Source organism: Lepus europaeus, chromosome 8, assembly GCF_033115175.1.
Source record: "Lepus europaeus isolate LE1 chromosome 8, mLepTim1.pri, whole genome shotgun sequence".
Lineage (NCBI taxonomy): Eukaryota > Metazoa > Chordata > Mammalia > Lagomorpha > Leporidae > Lepus > Lepus europaeus.
In genome coordinates, this window is record NC_084834.1 from 48,919,514 (window position 1) to 48,938,231 (window position 18,718).

At 38.1% G+C, this 18,718-nt stretch overlaps 1 protein-coding gene across 1 annotated transcript in view; it reads left to right on the top strand.

The window, feature by feature from the left end:
- The window catches only part of SCLT1 (sodium channel and clathrin linker 1), a 308,272-nt gene that overhangs the window by 171,912 nt on the left and 117,642 nt on the right, over positions 1–18,718 (top strand). The window contains exon 11 of the mRNA XM_062199088.1: positions 11,921–12,012. Within this exon, the coding sequence (XP_062055072.1) occupies positions 11,921–12,012 (92 nt within the window). The remainder of the gene's footprint in view (positions 1–11,920; positions 12,013–18,718) is intronic.

The following is an 18,718-nucleotide window of genomic DNA, read 5'->3' on the forward strand; positions in this document are numbered from 1 at the left end:
AAATGTCTGGTAGAACTCAGCAGTGAATCCATCTGGTCCTGGGCTTTTCTTTGTTGGGAGGGCCTTTATTACTGTTTCAATTTCTGTGTCAGTTATGGGTCTGTTTAGGTTTTCTGTGCCTTCCTGGCTCAATTTAGGTAGGTTGTATGTGTCCAAGAATCTGTCCATTTCTGATATATTTCCCTGTTTGCTGGCATACAAGTCCTTGTAGTAATTTCTGATGATTCTTTTTATTTCTGTGGTGTCTGTTGTTACGTTTCCCTTTTCATCTCTGATCCTATTGATTTGGCTGTTTTCTCTTCTTTTTTTAGTTAGTTGGGCCAATAGGGTGTCAATTTTGTTTATTTTTTCAAAAAACCAGCTCCTTGTTTGGCTGATTTTTTGTAATGTTTTTTTGGATTCAATCCTGTTGATTTCTTCTTTGATTTTAATTATTTCTCTTCTCCTGCTGGGTTTGGGTTTGGTTTGCTGCAGATTTTCTAGATCCTTAGGATGACTTGAAAGCTCATCTATTTGGTGCCTTTCCAATTTCTTGATGTAGGCACCTATTGATATAAACTTTCCTCTTAACACTGCTTTTGTTGTATCCCAAGGGTTTTGGTATGTTGTGCTTTTATCCTCATTTACTTCCAGAAAACTTTTGATTTCTCTTTTAATTTCTTCTATGTCCCATTATTCATTCAGGAGCATGTTGTTCAATCTCCATGTGTTTGCACGTGCTCTAGGGATTCCCGAGTTGCTAATTTCCAATTTCATTCCTTTGTGGTCTGAGAAGCTGCATGGTATGATTCTAATTCTTTTGAATTTGCTGAGACTTGCTTTATGGCCTAGTATGTGGTCAGTCCTAGAGAAGGTTCCAAGTACTGCTGAGAAGAATGTAAAGTCCTTAGATGTAGGGTGAAATGTTCTGTAGATATCTGTTAGATCCATTTGGGCTATAGTGTCATTTAAATCTACTGTATGCTTGTTGATCTTCTGTCCTGTTGATCTGTCTATCTCTGAGAGTGGAGTATTAAAGTCCCCCAGTACTATTGTATTGGGGTCTAAGTCTCCCTTTAAGTCCCTTAACAAGTCTTTTAAATAAGCTGGTGCCCTGTAATTAGGTGCATATACATTGATAATCGTTATATCTTCCTGTTGAATGGATCCCCTAATCATTAAATAGTGCCCCTCTTTGTCTGTCCTAACAGTTTTGTGGTAAAGTTTATGTTGTCCGATATTAAGATGGCTACGCCCGCTCTTTTTTCATCTCTGTTGGCATGGTATATCTTTTTCCAGCCTTTCACTTTCAGCCTGTATGGATTATTGTTGGAAAGATGAGTTTCTTGTAAGCAGCAAAAAGATGGGTTTTGTTCCTTAACCCAATCAGCCAATCAGTGTCTTTTAACTGGACAGTTCAAGCCATTAACATTCAATGTGACTATTGAGAAGGAGTAACTTTGCCCTGTCATTTGCCAAAGATTTTTTCTAATATATGGTTTGAGACTCCTGTGATCTTTTGCTGTGAGGTTTCCTTCCTTTATCTTCTTTCATATTGGTGACCGTGTTTCTGTGTTTCTGTATGTAACACATCTTTAAGCATCTTTTGCAGGGCTGGACGAGTGGCGACAAATTCTTTCAATGTCTGTTTGCTGTGAAAGGTCTTTATTTCACCTTCATTCACAAATGAGAGCTTTGCAGGATATAAATAATATTCTGGGCTGGCAGTTTTTCTCTCTTAGTACCTGGGCTATATCTCACCATTCTCTCCTAGCTTGTAGGGTTTCTGATGAGAAGTCAGCTGTGAGTCTAATTGGAGATCCTCTGAGAGTAATCTGGCGTTTCTCTCTTGCACATTTTAGGATCTTTTCTTTGTGTTTCACTGTGGTGAGTTTGATTACGACGTGTCGTGGTGAGGATCTCTTTTGGTCATGTTTATTAGGGGTTCTCTGAGCTTCTTGTACTAGGATGCCTCTGTCCTTCTCCAAACCTGGGAAATTTTCTGCTAGTATCTCACTAAAAAGGCCTTCTAATCCTTTCTCCCTCTCCATGCCTTCCGGAACTCCTAGAACCCAAATGTTGGGTTTTTTAAGAGTATCCTGTAGATTCCTGACAGTATTTTTTAGATTTCTGATTTCTTCTTCTTTTCTTTGATTTGATTGTTTCCTTTCCTGTTCTCTGTCTTCTGATATTCTCTCTTCTGCTTCACCCATTCTGTTTTTAAGGCTCTCTAATGTGTTTGCCATTTGATCTATTGAGTTCTTCATTTCATTGTGGTTTTTAGTCACTATCTCAGTTTCCTGTTCTACTAGTTGTTTCATTTCATTTTGATTCCTCCTTAATATTTCATTTTCATGGGAGAGATTTTCTATCTTGTCCATGAAGGATTTCTGTAGTTCAAGAATTTGTTTTTGAGAACTTCTTAATGTTCTTATCAATTTTTTGAGATCCGCTTCTTGCATTTCCTCTATCTCTTCATCTTCATAATCTTGGATTTGGGTGTCTTGTTCATTTGGGGGCATCATAGTGTCTTCCTTGCTCTTGTTACCTCGGTTTCTATGTTTGTTGTTTGGCATGTTGGAGGTAATTTATGGTTTTTTTTTGGCTGTGGTGTTTTTTTTTCTGGTTATACTATGCCTCTAAGTGGGCTGTCTGCTTTGATGGATCCTTAGAGGCTGTGATGGGTGTGGCCAGAGAGCTCTGCTTGATTCTTCAGGTTTAAGGCTGTGCAAAAAGCGACTCACCCAGATTGTTCTCTCCCTTGCTCCTTGCTGGATTGCTCTCTCTCTCTCTCTCTCTCTTTTTTTTTTTTTTTTTTTTTGACTCAGTTGGTGAAGTTATTCGGTGTAGGTGAGTGTAATTGAGTGTAGTTGAAATCTGGCCTCTGTGAGTATTCGTTTGATCTACCCCTCCAGCTCGTTCCCGCGCTGGCGAGATTCTGTGCCTCCACTCCCACGGTTGGGTTTCCACGCGGTGGGCTCCCTGTAGGTTCTCTGTGTCACATCCACTAGATCCGGATGCGTTTCCTCTGCAGTTTTTTTCTTGAATCTTTTCCTGTGGCTACAGTAATTCCACTTTTATGAAACTTTATTTTCCCAAACTACGGCGCACATCCTCACTATCCGCCATCTTGGCTCCGCCCTCTAAAAAGATATTTTTTAAAAAACACTGGGAAACACTCCAAAACACAAGGAGGATAATAAGAGGTGGGAATCATTGGTTTTTAAATGTCTGACATGGTTATCCCAATTTCCAAAGATACATCTTCAGAAAACAGTTTTATTCAGGCTGAAGGTATCCAAGATCAAAGTTCAGAGCTAGAAAAGCACTTGAAAATTTAAAGAAAAATTGACAGCAAAAATCCATGCCGGATAGCCAAACTATGTATATGGCATTAGAGAATGGAGCACGATGAAGTACTCCAAAACAGGAATTTGAGTGAAATTTGCTCTTGGAAGATACATAGATACATTCCTCAAAAAATTCATGAATAAGAAAGGAAGGAGGGCAGGCGCCGCACTCACTAGGCTAATCCTCTGCCTGCGGCACCAATATTCCGGGTTCTAGTCCCAGTTGGGGCGCCGGTTCTGTCCCAGTTGCTCCTTCCAGTCCAGCTCTCTGCTGTGGCCCAGGAAGGCAGTGGAGGATGGCCCAAGTGTTTGGGCCCTGCACCCGTATGGGAGACCAGGAGGAAGCACCTGGCTCCTGGCTTCGGATCAGCGCAGCACACCGGCCATAGCGGCCATTTGGGGGCTAAACCAACAGAAGGAAGACCTTTTTCTCTATCTCTCTCTCTCACTGTCTAACTCTGCCTGTCCAAAAAAAAAAAAGGAAGGAGGAGGAGGGAAGGGGGGAGGGGGGTAAAGTAGGAAATATCACTGTGCTTCTGAATCTATATATAAAACACATGAAATTTGTTCACCTTATATAGATTTTAAAAAGAAATAAAAAATAATTATGGAAAATACATATTATGAATAAATATGCATTAATTTCAAAATTTTTATGACAAAATAAATATACCTTTTAATTCCATTTTCCACACACCTTTTGAACTCTTGAAACTAGATATTTGAGTGTACTGCTTTTAATTTGGACAACTAGAGCAGCAGAAAAATGAAATCTTATTTTTTAAGTATCAGAGGATAGATCTCAAATCTGGAGGAACAGCTTTACATTATAGGGAATCCCTAGGAAAAAAGAAATCATAGAGGATAAAACACTACCTCTGCCCAAATCTTGAGTGTCCCTCAAGTTGTGCAGGCCCATGGTCATTCCCTAGAGCACTAGCTTTAAAAACAATCATGGAAAGCAGTAAGAACAAATCATAGATACCAGCTGCTATATACTGAAGGGAACAGATTTCAGAGTTCAAATCCAGGTCAGGTAATTGCCTGTTTGCACTAAACAAACCAAAACCATAATCTTCATAAGAATATTATAAATACACCGTAATTACAATGTATTAGTTACATTTTCCAGTTTTCAACCAAGAATTATTAGACTGCAAAGTATGACCTATACTTATGAGAAATGAAGTTGAGGATGGCAGTAGAGGAAATGCGGTCAAAATAAACTCTCAGTGGATCTGCTGTTGGATTTAGCAAGCAGAGGCCTCAAATTAGCTATTTTATCTTCAAGATAAGGCCAGCACTGTGGCACAGTGGGTTAAGCCACTGCCTGAGCATCAGCATCCCATCTGGACACTAATTCATTTCCTGGCTGCTCCACTTCCAATCCAACCCTCTGCTATTGAGCTTGAGAAAGCAACGGATAAAGGAGACCATGTGGGAGCTCCAGAGGAAGCTCCTGGCTCCTGGCTTTGGCTTGGCCCAACCCCAGATGTTTTGGCCATTTGGGAAATGAACCAGTGGGTGGAAAATCTCTCTGTCTCTTTCTGTCTCTGAACTCTGCCTTTCAAATAAATGATTAAATATTTAAATAAATAAGTAAATAAACATCTTCAAGAGGATGCTGACATTATGGCAGATTGGGTTAAACCATCACCTGGGTCTCTAATATCCCATATGGGCACCAGTTCAAGTCATAATTGCTTCACTTCCAGTCCAGCTTTTTGCTAATGTGGCTGGGAAAGCAGTGGAAATGACCCAAGTCCTTTGGCACCTGCATCCACATGGGAGACCCTGATGTAGTTCCAGACTCCTGGCTTCAGCTTAGCCCAGCACAGGCTAATGCGGGCTTTTGCAGAGTGAACCAGCAGATGAAAGATCTCTTTCTCTCTGTGTCACTCCCTCTCTCCGTAACTATTCCTTTCAAATAAATGTGTGACTCTTTTTAAAAATCTTAAAGAAATTAAATAAAGATTTTTTAATGTAAACACTTAATGCTATAAACTTGCCTCTTAATACTGCTTTTGCTGTATCCTACAGATTTTGAAATGTTATATTTTTATTTTTATTTACTTCAAAAAAGTTTTTAATTTCCTTTTTAATTTCTTCAGTGACCTATTGATCATTCACTGTTTAATTCCCAAGTATTTATTAGTGTTCTGTTGTTCTTGTTGTTAATTTCTTGATTTATTCCTTTATGGTCTAAAAATATACGTGATAGGATTTCAGTCTTTTTAAATTTTCAGTGACTTGATTTTTTGCCTAATATGTGGTCTATTCTAGAAAATGTTCCATGTACTGATGAGAAGAATGTGTATGCTGTAGCTGTTAGGTGAAATGTCCTGTAATGGTCTGTCAGGTCTGTTTGTTTGATAATATGTTTCAACTCCAGTGTATATTGATATTCTGTCTGAACATCCTGTTCTTTGATGAGAATGAGATGTTGAAGTCACCCACTTGTATTGGAGACTATATTTCCCTTTAGATCTAATCATATTTGCTGTGGATATCTGTGTGACCTTGAGTGGGGTACATATATATTTATGATTGTTGTGTCTTCTAGATGTATAGAACCTTTTATCAAAATATAATGTCTTTTATCTCTTTTTACAGTTTTCGATGTAAAGTCTGTTTTATCTGATATCAGGATAGCTACACTGGCTCGCTTTTGGTTTTCATTGCCTGGTATATCTTTTTCCAACCCTTTACTTTCAGTCTGCGTCTATCTTTGCTTGTGAAGTGGTTTTTTTGCAGTCAGCATACAGTGGGGTTGTTTCTTATCCATGAAGCTAACTTAAGTTTTTTGGTTAGTGAATTTATTCAATCTGCCTTCAAGATTAGTACTGATAGAAAAGAATTAAGATCTGTCATTTTGTTGATTGTATAATAACTCTGCCTGCTCTGTCAGTGAATCTGGCATTGAAATGTGTTTCATGTTTACTTTTAATGCAGGACAACTTTCAGAATTTCTTGTAAGGTGGATCTGGTGGTGGTGAATTCTCTGTTTTTGCTTATCTTGAAATTACTTTATCTCTCCTTCACTTTTAAAGAATAACTTTGCTATATATAATATTCTTGGTTGGAAGTTTTTTTTTTTTCTTTTAACCTTGAATATATCATCCCATTCTCTTCTGGCCTGTGTTGTTTCCACTGAGAAGTCTGATGTTAATCTAATTGGTTTTCCTTTATATGTAACTTGATACTTTTCTTTTACTGTCTTTAGGATTCTTTCCTTGTCTTTAACTTTTGACAATTTGACAACAGTGTGCCATGGGTGGGGATGTAAATTAGTGAAGCCACTGTGGAAAACTATGTGGAGATTTCTTAAAAAACTAGAAATAGATTTGCCAAGTAATACTGCAATACCACTAACTGGGTATATACCCAAAAGACTTGAACACAGTGTATCAAACAGATACCTGTACCATCATTTTATAGCAACACTGTTCACAGTAGCCAAAATTTGGAACCTACCAAGGTGTCCATAATCAGATGAATGATAAAGCTGATGGAATATTATACAGCTATAAAAAATGAAATTCTGGCCAGCGCCGTGGCTCAGTAGGCTAATCCTCCACCTGTGGCGCTGGCACTCTGGGTTCTAGTCGCAGTCAGGGTGCTGGATTCTGTCCCAGTTGCCCCTCTTCCAGGCCAGCTCTCTGCTGTGGCCCGGGAGTGCAGTGGAGGATGGCCCAAGTGCTTGGGCCCTGCCCCGCATGGGAGACCAGGATGAGCACCTGGCTCCTGCCTTCAGATCAGTGTAGTGCACCAGCTACAGCTCGCCAGCCACAGCGGCCATTGGAGGGTGAACCAACCGTAAAGGATGACCTTTCTCTCTGTCTCTCTCTCTCTCACTGTCTAGTCTGCCTGTCAAAAAAAAAAAATGAAATTCTACTATTTGCAGCAGAATAGACACACTGGAGGACATCATGTTGAGTGAAATAAGCTGGACCTAGCAAGACAAATACTGCATGTTCTCCCTTATATGTGGGAGCTAAAATTAAAAAGAAGAAAGGAAAAAGAAAGAAATGTCTTTGAGGGGCTGGTGCTATGACTTAGTAGGTTAAGCGTCCACCTTTACTGCAAGTATCCCATGGGGCAGCAATTCATGCTCCTCTTCCAATCCAGCTCTCTGCTAATGGCCTGGGAAAGCAGTGGAAGATGATCCAAGCACATGAGCCCCTGCCACCTACATGGTACACCCAGAAGAAGCTCCTGGCTCCCAGCTTTGGATCATCCCAGCTCCAGCCATTGCAGCCATTTGGGGAGTGAACCACAGGATGAAGGATCTTTCTCTCTGTCTCTCCCTCTCTGTCTGTAACTCTGCTTCTCAAATAAAATATATAGAGGCCGGCGCTGTGGCATAATGGGTAAAGCTGCTGCCTACAGTGCCAGCATCTCCTATGGGTTCTGCCTTTCAAATAGATTTTTTTTTAATTTCAAATGAAACAGTAAGCTAGTGATTAACTTATTTTTAAAGACTGGAATAATATATTTGAATTCCTGAAGGAATAAAATGCTTACCAAGAATTGTATATCCAGTGAAACTATCCTTTAAAAATGAAGACAGAAGATTCCAAGATGACAGATTAGGGAACAACATACTGTGCTAGGCTAGGAATAAATAGTAAAAAAAAGGAAATACACTCTCAGAGGAGAATTGGAGCTAAACTGCACTGGAAATCCTATAAGAGAAAGAGGAACACCATGGACCAATGAGGATGGTGCAGGCACGCAGCATGGACACAAACACAAGCAATATTGCAGCAGCCAAAAGCCAGAGCAGGTGGCAGCTTGGAGATGGAGGTGAAACTAGACTGCAGCAAACCGTGGTGATACAGCTGGAGGGAGAGCTTGGCATGAGTCTGGACTGGGGACCTGGGCGTTAGTGGTTGCCCACAGACCCAGTGGAAGTAGAGGGAGCATGTTTCTCCAAAACAGCACTCACTGCCTGGCTGAGAATGAAAAGGTGCCATCTTAGGTTTGGGCAAGAGCTGTGGAAGATTGTGTACACACAGCAACTGGCTGAGATAGAACAACATCTTCTAGACAGTACTGGAGACAGTGGCAACAAGAGAGCAACATTCAGCCAGTGGCTCTTGTGCACATGTGTGATCCACAGATTCTAGTGGAGGGAACTATCTGCAGACCCCACTGACTTTGAGCCTGGCTGGGATATGGCTGGGCAACCACGTAGGACAGTGAAGTGTCCATAGCCTCCCAGAATCAAGATGCTTAGGCAAAGCTGTCTCAGGGAACATCTGTCTCTCTGTTGACTGGATAGGCTGGCAGGATAGAGAGAAACTTCTGCATCTGTAGGAGCCTTATGTGCTGAGACTGTGGGGACTTTTTGGTTGCATAAGAAGGTACAGGATGGGGCTGGCACTGTGACACAGCAGGTTAAAGCCCTGGCCTGCAGAGCCAGCATCCCATATGGGCGCCAGTTCTAGTCCCAGCTGCTCCTCTTCTGATCCAGCTCTCTGCTATGGCCTGGGAAAGCAGTAGAAGATGGCCTAAGTCCTTGGGCCCCTGCACCCACGTGGCAGACCTGGAGGAAGCTCCTGGCTCCTGGCTTCAGATCAGCACAGCTCCAGCCGTTGCGACCATCTGGGGAGTAAACCAGCAGATGGAAAACCTCTCTCTCTGTCTCTACCTCTCTCTGTAACTCTGTCTTTCAAATAAATAAAATAAATCTTAAAAAAAAAAAGTTACAGGGTATAGCTGGGTCTCTGGGCAATCACTGGGTGTGGCTCTACATGTTTGGAGCTTCTTTGTTGCCTACAGCAGGTTATTGCAGCGGGAACTGTGATCACAGTGAGAACTGCACAGATCATTTGTGTGGTCCAGGCAGTTAAAAGATATAGACTGGCTGAATGGATTAAAAAACAAGAACCTTCTATTTGCTGCCTACAAGAAACACATCTCACCAACAAAAATACATGCAGACTGAAAGTGAAAGAATGGAAAAAGATATTCTATGCTAACAGAAGCAAAAAAAAAAAAAAGGCAAGTGTTGCCATCCTAATATCAGACAAAATGGACTTTACCACATAAAAACTATCAAAAGGGATTAAGAAGAACACTATGTAATGATTACAGGATCAATTCATCAGGAAGATGTGATTATAATAAATGTATATGTACCCAATCACAGAGTGCCTGGCTATTTAAAAGAAATGTTAATGGAATCTAAAGGGCAACATAGACTCCAATACAGTAGTCCCAGGGGACTTCCACAACCACTTTCATCAATGGACAGATCAACTAGAAAGAAAATCTACAAGGAAACAACAGAGCTAATCTATACCATAGACCAAATGGACCTAACTGATATCTACAGAACTTTTCACCCTACAATTGCAGAATATACATTCTTCTCATCAGCATGCAACTTCTCTAGGATAAACCATATGCTAGTCCATAAACTAAGTCTCAGCAAATTCAAAAAAATCAAAATCATTCCATGCATCTTCCCTGACCACAATGGTATGAAGCTGGAAATCAACAACTGAAGAATCTCTAGGTCATATGCAAACACATGGAGACTGAGCAACATGTTCATAGAAGAAATCAAAAAATTTCTGGAGACAAATGAAGATGACAGTACATCATGTCAAACCATATGGGATATAGCAAAAGCAGTGCTAAAAGGGAAATTTATAGCAATTAACACCTACATGAAGAAATAACAAAGGTACCATGTAAATGAGCCATCAGTGCATCTCAAGGACCTAGAAAAACAGCAAAAAACAACCACAAGCCAAACCTAAAATTAGTAGGAGGAAAGAACTAATTAAATTAGAGAAGAAATAAACAAAATTGAAACCAACAAAATATATATAAAAGTTCAGTAAGGGGCCAGCGCTGTGGCACAGCAAGTGAAATCCCTGGACTAAAACGCCGGCATCCCATATGGGCGCTGGTTCTAATCCCCACTACTCCCCTTCCAATCCAGCTCTCTGCTATGGCCTGGGATAGGAGTAGAAGATGGCCCAAGTCGTTTGGCCCCCACACCTGCATGGTAGACCTGGAGGAATCTCCTGGCTCCTGGCTTCAGATCGGCATAGCTCTGGCTGTTGCAGTCATCTGGGGAGTGAACCAGTGGATGGAAGACCTCTCTCTCTCTACTGCTCTCTGTAACTCTTTCAAATAAATAAAATAAATCTTTAAAAATGAAATTATGAAAAAATGAAATTAAGAGTAAGAACTTTTTTAAAAAGAAAAAAAATTGATACACCATTTGCACAACTAAGCAAAGATACAGGGAGAAGACCCAAATCAATATCATCAGAGATGAAAAAGGAAATGTAACAGCAGATAACACAGAAATAAAAAGAATCATCAGGAATTACTACAAAGAGCTGTATACCAACAAATTGGGAAACCTAGAAGAAATGGATAGATTCCTGAACACATACGATCTACCAAAATTGAGTCACGAAGACATAGAAAACTTAAACAGACCAATAACCAAGAAAGGAATTGAACAATAAAGAACCTCCCAACAAAGAAAAACCCTGGATCGGATGGCTTCACTGCTGAATTCTACCAGATATTTAAAGAACTAATTCCAATTCTTTACAAGCTATTCAAAACTATTGAAAGGGAGGAAATCCACCCAAACTCCATCTATGAAGCCAGCATCACCTTAATTCCTAAACCTGAAAAAGATACGACAAAGAAAGAGAACTGTAGACCAATATCCCTGATGAACATAAATGCAAAAATCCTCAACAAAATATTAACTAATCAAATCCAGCAGTACATCAGAAAGATCATTCACCCAGACCCTGATATGCCGGGATGGTGCAACATTCACAAATCTGCCAATGTGATACATCACATTAACAAACTGAATATCAAAAACCATATGATTACCTCAATGAATGCAGAGAAACCATTTGATAAAATACACCATCCTTTCATGATGAAAACCTTAAGCAAATTGGGATTCAAATGAACATTTCTCGACACAATCAAGGTAGTTTATGACAAACCCCTGGCCAGCATCCTACTGAATGGGGAAAAGCTGGAAGCATTCCCCCTTAAAAACAATTTAAAAAGATAGATATCTGTATAGATATACCTTATAGCAATAGAGGAAATCAAGTGGAATCATAAAATTATTGATTCAACATAAAAGCAGGAAAGGAATGAACAATACTTTTTTAAAAAAGATGATATCAATAAAATCTATTAAGATGTTTCAGAGAAACACTATGGGAAGGAAGAAAGTTGTGATTACCTTTGTGGTTAATCCAAAAGAATACTATTTTCACAGAAATTCTTGCCTTGATTCATTAGATTTGTGTGTTAGAAACAATTTCAGATATTGGAAGAAATCTATATACTGTAGCTCTTTTATTGTTTGTCTAATACACTATTGATAGTGAAGCTCTTTTCAACCCTTTTTAGTTTTCCCCCCTTTTAAGCACATGATTTGTTTCTAAAGTCATATTGTTCTTTAAACCTCATAATAGAATCCTAGCAGCATAGCAACTATATAATATAAGTTGTTTTCTTCATGCTGTATATCAGTGTACTAAATTTTTACATAGTTGAAGTAAGCTTCCATTTTCTTTATTTTCTAGGAAGAAGATATGATGTCTGCTCAAGGAAGAGAGGAAGCATCAGACAGGCGCTTACAGCAGTTACAATCTAGTATAAAACAATTAGAAACAAGGTACATTGTCAAATGTATCTGTCTATATGCCAGCACAGTGTTTCTGTCTGATATTTATTATAGTATGTATTTATAATTGATATATCAAAACTGTATTCATAGGTTTAAAATATATGATTCATTAGACATTATTTTATGTTTTTTAAAAGATTTATTTATTTATTTATTTAAAAGGCAGAGTTACAGAGAGGCAGAGGCAGAGACAGAGAGAGAGGTCTTCCATCTGCTGGTTCACTCCCCAAATGGCTGCAATGGCCGGAGCTGTGCTGATCTGAAGCCAGGAGCCAGGAGCTTCTTCTTGTCTCCTGTGCGGGTGCAGGGGCTCAAGCACTTGCGCCATCTTCTGCTGCTTTCCCAGGCCATAGCAGAGAGCTGAATTGAAAGTGGAGCCAGCCAGATCTCAAACTAGTGCCCATATGGGATACCAGCACTGCAGGCAGTGGCTTTACCCACTGTGCCACAGGACTGGCCCCCATTGGACATTATTTCAAAATCATGTTCAACAGATTACTATATTTTGGACGTTTATTTAAAGATCATGTTTTTAGTAAGAGTCTAGAACCTTTCTAAGTTACAAAAGTATTATTTTTACAACTTACTTACTTCAGTACTTTTTTGAAAAGAAAAAAAAAACTCTTGATAATCATGGCTTTTATATTAATATCCTCCATATAAGGCACACTTTCATTTTCATTTCTCCTGAAGTCACCTTGCAGATATTGGAGTGAAACTAATTGATCTCCAGATACTACCTAAAATCTTTCCTTCTTCTAGTATTCTGATCACTAAAATGTATCTCATACATCTCAACTGTCAGTACCATCATACTTGGTAACCATTGAGTAGAGAACACTAAGTCCCAAAATGGTTCCTTCAATGCTCTTTTTTTTCTCAATCTCTTTATATAAGCTAAGTGAATTGATTAAAAAGTAGAATGTTCAACTTGATAGGATTTTCTACACATTATCAAGAGAAAAGTCTTTAAGACTCCCTCTTGAGAGAGAGTCTCATATTCACAGGTGAAGTATCACATATTCAGCATTGATTGAGCACCTACTACGTACAGTGTTTGAGGTGCCAGGGCTCTAGCAGTGGCTGTATCTGGTGATAGTGAATGACAGAGAAAAATCCTTAAGCTACATTATACTTATTTAGTTTAAATAATGCAAAGGATTTCCTGGAGTATAAACATTGAGTTGACATTGTTGTCTTACATTTTTATCTTGGGAAAAATTCACTAGTGGATACTTCAAAGTAAAATAGAGTTTCTAAAAGATAAGTAAAAATTCAGAATGAGGTGTGATTGATAGGCATCATCTACTTGTATCAACACTCCCACTGCCTTTTGACTTTCATTGTGCGTAAGCTTAGGAAAAAAGAATTATTTGACAATATAATTGGCTCCTGGTTGGCTGCCACTACGATTGTCAACCTGAGTTGATGCTTGAGATTGCACCCTTAATTACTAAATGTATTCAGACTTGCACATCATCTAGTACTTATTAAAAAATCCAGATTGCTTTTTTTCTTCTTTCTTCAGTAAGTACTCATTTTCTAGATTGCAGTTATTTTAGAATCTAGGTTTCCATTGTGTGATAGAGAAGAGACAGAGAGAGTTACAGAGAGAGCAAGAGCACAAGCAATTTGGAGCCAGCGATATGGCATACTAGGTTAAGCTTCTGCCTGCAGTGCAGCATTCCATATGGGCGCCAGTTCTAGTCCCTACTGCTCCTCCTCTAACCAGTGGAAGATAGCCCAGTGCTTGGGCCCCTGGACACATGTGGGAGACCCAGAGGAAGCTCCTGACTCCTGGCTCCTGGCTCCCATCTGGCCCAGCTCCACTCTTTGAGGAGTGAACCAGAGGATGGAGGACATTTCTCTCTGTCTCTCCTTCTCTCTGTCTGTAACTCTGCCTCTCAAATAAATCTTATGCATAATTTAATTAAAATTTTACTTCCTTCCAAGGTTTATTTGTGTGATGTAAGGATTATTTGTATTGTTAAAGGTCAAATCTACCAGATGGTTTAGGAGGTAAAAGTTGATTCATGCTGTTGCAGTCAAGCTAATGTTCATTAATGAGGATATTTCAAAGAAAAGGAAGGGGCCTGAGTTTTTTTATAGGCAGACAAATAAATGTGCATGAGTCAAGGGAGTCTTGAGGAGGGATAGAGATGGGTCTTATCCAGGAATATACCAGGGTAAGGTTGTCCTTTGATGTTATCCTGGAAGACAAGTGGATAGGAGGTTTTGGAGAACTGATGGTTGGATTTCTTAGCCATCCTGTTTTCCAGAAATCACTGGACTCGGGTAGTTTAGTACAAGGGTATGTAATAAGGTTTGTAGGAAAATTGAAGTAAGAGATAAGTGTAGTTTGGCACAAAATAATTTTTTGAAATCCATGCATTTTTACAATAAGCATTTTTTGAAGAATTCTTAGGACCCTTCTATGCATTAAAATTAAAATTATCTTTTAATTCTATTTTACATGTGCTTTGTAATATCCTCCTCTTAGCAGTATAAAGAAAGAACAAACTATTACAGTTCACTTTACAATAGCTAAAACATGGAATCAATCTAAATGCCCATCAACCAAAGACTGGATAAAGAAATTATGGGATACATACAATATGGAATACTACACAGCAGTTAAAAAAATGAATACCAATCATTTGCAACAAAATGGACAAATCTGGAAAACATCATACTTAGTGAAATACACCAGTCCTAAAGGGACAAATACCATATGTTCTCCGTGATTTGTGTGAACTAATAGAGCATCTAAAATGAAATGTGTAGAAGTAAAATCCCTTCTCGGAGGGATGATTTGAGCTGCCCTTGTGTTGACTGTTGAGGAACAGTCTTGGTTTTTTTGTTTTGTTTTTTTCCTTCATACTATTTGTTGAACTCTTTACTTAACAAAGTAATCATATGTGTGTAAAGTCAATTGAAAATGGATCTCAGTAAAAAATAAGAGTGGGAATAAGAGAAGGAAGAGGAAGTTTGTAACTATAAAGCTGTATAGTTCTGCATACATTCCTACGGACTTACTTCTAAGGGTACAGTAAAAACTTGTTATAGGACTCCAAATTCCATTAAACTTGGTGGTAAAAGTGCCATCTTAATTGTTAAAGTGATCATATTAAGTGTTAAAGTGAATGTATAGATAGGATTAAGTTCTAAAAGGATGAAATTAATAGGATCAAGTGTCTGGTAATCATAATAGATAGAATTGAAAAGGAGAGAATGTTCCAGCATGGGAAGCAGACCACAAAGCAGACTCATAGAATGACAACCACTTTAAGTAACACTCTGACCTGAGAATCAGTCCTTAAGACTTCCTCATCTGGCTGAAAAGCCCTCAAGAGCATTTCAGGCATGGAAAGCCAAGACACCGTGTCCAAAAATGTTCTACATGAAGGATCTCTGTGAGTGAGACCCAAGCAGAAAGAAGTGGTCATCAAAAAAGGAGATACTTTTCTCTGAAGGGAGGAGAGAATTGCTTATGGCCATCTTCAAATACTGACAGAGTTTGTGGACTCAAAAGGCTTCCATAGCCTAGGCAGTTCATGTTAAGAGCCTCAGGTGGTCACTGATATCATACATAAGACTGTTAATTATTAAATTAATAACAGGAGTTACCGTGCACTAACTCCCCATGCAGAACCTCAGTCCTCAAACAGTTTTTATATATGTGTGTTTGTGTGTGTGCAAATTGTTAAAATCTTTACTTAGTATAGAGTTGGTCTTTTGTGTACAAAATTAATTGAAAATGTATCTTAATGGAGAATGGGACTAGCAAGGAGAGAGGGAGGAGGAGGAGAGGTGAGAGTGTGGGAAGGAGGGTGAGTATGGTGGGAAGAATAACTATATTCCTAAAGTTGTACTTTCAAAATTTATATTCCTTAAAAAATAAATTTAAAAAAAGCCAGGTACTACAGGTATAAGATACCACTAGCATCTACTCTAAAGGTCTGAAGCACAGATTTGAATGAACCAAAAATTTACTGTAGGTTAGAAATGGAGGATAGATGGAAATAATGATTAATACTAAACATGCGGCATATTCTGATCATATAATATCAGACTAAATACTACGGCAAAAAGAAACCTTATCATAAGCATCCTGATGATGAATTAGAACAGACACATTTTCTTATAAATTAAGCATTTAAATGTGAGATATATTTATGAAGGTACAAACAAAAAGATAACAGAGCCAAACTAAAGTAGTAAGTTAAAAAAAAAAAAAAGGAAAGAAAAGAGCCAAAAATAGGCCCTATATTATGTGATAGGAAGCCAAGCCATCCTCTGCCCACCCAAAGTTGGAACCTTGAGGAAATTACACCCTCATAGAAAGGCTAAAATAGGAAAAATATCTGCCTCTTAGCAAACACCACAAACAAGAAAAACTATTTACACTATGGGGAAAAAAAAACTATAATAGCCATTGTACTCTTCCCTGAGACTGTGTAACCATAGTCCTGTGTGCATAGGAGGCTGCCATTCAGATTTACTCAGCATTCGTATGGAAACCTCAAGCCCAAAGTAAAATCAGGTTGGCAGCAAGTCCTGATACATGGGAAAAGCAAAAGTATATCTCCTCTAGGGGAAGGTTTTTAAGTTTATTTTTTATTTTTTTTTACTTATTTGAGAACCAGAGAACTAGTTCTTTCCCCAAATGAATGGGAACCAGGAGCCAAGAACATAATCCAGGTTTCCCAAATACTTGAGCCATTACCAGTTCCACTCAAGGTCTTCATTAGCAAGAACCAGGAGTTAAGAGCTGGAGCCAGGACTCAAGCCCAGGTACTCCAATATGAAACGTAGGCATCTTAATCACTTTATATTTAAAAAAAAACATAAAATATAGAATATAGGAACATATTGAGTAGTTAAAGATAGAAACAATTAGAGTTTTTCTTCCATGTACAAGGAAAACACAGCTGCAGAAGTTGATTTGTTACATTTATCTTTTCCCCAAAGCTGCCCTAGTCAATTTTAGTCAATCTTAACATCAAAATGTTCTTTTCCATTTGAAGCAGGAAGAAAATTAACAAATGTGGGCAAAAATTATTTAGAAGACAATTTCTTAGTAAGTGTTTACACAAGAGAAAAAATATTTCAGAACTCATTAGAAATATAGATACTTTCCCTGGAGTTTTGTGGAGCAACAGTTTTTTTTTTAAGGTCTCGCCTACTTTTTAAATATCTTCTGAGACTGTGTCACAAATTGCTGTCTTGCTGCAAGAGCTCACTCTAGAATCCTTTGTGAGTCTTTATCTTGCTGTTTCCTGAACATTATTAATGTTCTGTTGAAAATTGTCCTTTGTAATCCATCGTACAACTTGTAAATTCACATTATGCTTTATAGCTGAATTACTGTTATGACTAGAATCTGTTATACTCAGAAATTACCTACTGAACTGACCACATTAAGAATTGATATCTCATCATATGTTTTCCCTGATCTGAGGTAGCTAATAGAGTACCTGAAGTGTTATGTATTGGAGTGAAAGAGATTTGATGATTGTTTATAGCCCTTGACTTCCATTGAGGAACAGTGTTGTTGTTGTTGTTTTTCTCTTCATACTATTTGTTGAACTCTTTTACATAGAATAGGGTCAACTATATGATCATTAAGTATACTGAAAATAGATCAGTGGGATTCTGTGAGGGAGGGAAATGCTTGGAACATGGGCAGGAGGGAGGGTAGGGAGGGAAATGTCACTATGTTCCTAAATCTGTATATATGATATATATGAAACTTGTATAACTTATACAAAATTTTTTTAAAATCTTAAAAAACGAATTGATATCTCAATTTCAGTCACAGATCCACAAGTTACTACTTGTTGTATGTCCAGAAACAAAGTATCTCTGTTTCCTGTTCTCTAAAATGTTAATAAAAGTAATATCTTTGCTCACAGCAGGTTACATACTAATTAATTATAGAACTTACAGTTTTTAAGTGCTAGCATGTTTTGGTTTTGATTTTGGTTTTGGTTTGATTTGATTTTTCATTTTTCTAAACTCTTCACAGCAGTTGAAAGTTTTGTCGCTTTCCTGAAAACTCAGAGGTTATACTGTTTTATTTTTATTTTAGTAGCATTCTACCAAACAACTGGAAATAACATCTGAATCAATAAATTTCACTTCCTTTTGGTTCTAATACTATTGAATCGTAGAATATTGTGTTGTTTATTCAACAGTGTCTTTTCATTTTAGTTTTGAAGGTTGGAGGCTTTGTAACAGTTATTGTTTTAGTATAATACTGTAAGGTAACCTAACATTTCCCTAAGAAGAGATCACTGCAAATGTAGGAAAAACTAAGGATTTTTTTAATCCAATATTCAGTTATCCTCCTTTGCAAAAGGAATTTTTACATTGGCTTTCTTTTAGTACTATTAAATTTAGTAACTAGAGACATTTCTACAGTGCAGTGTTCTTAGGATCATGTCATTAGACATTTTCATCATTGAAAGAATCAGAGTTCATTTACACAAACTCAGATGACTGCAGTATTATTAGGCAACATAGCCTAATGGGACAGCCATCATACACAGTCTCTCATTGAATGACACATCGTCATGTGGCATGTTGCATACATTATATATGATAAAAATTCATATTTTAAAATTTAAAAACTTACATATCTATATAAAAGAAAGCATAGTTACCAGTGTACTTAATAAGTCTCTAAAGACCA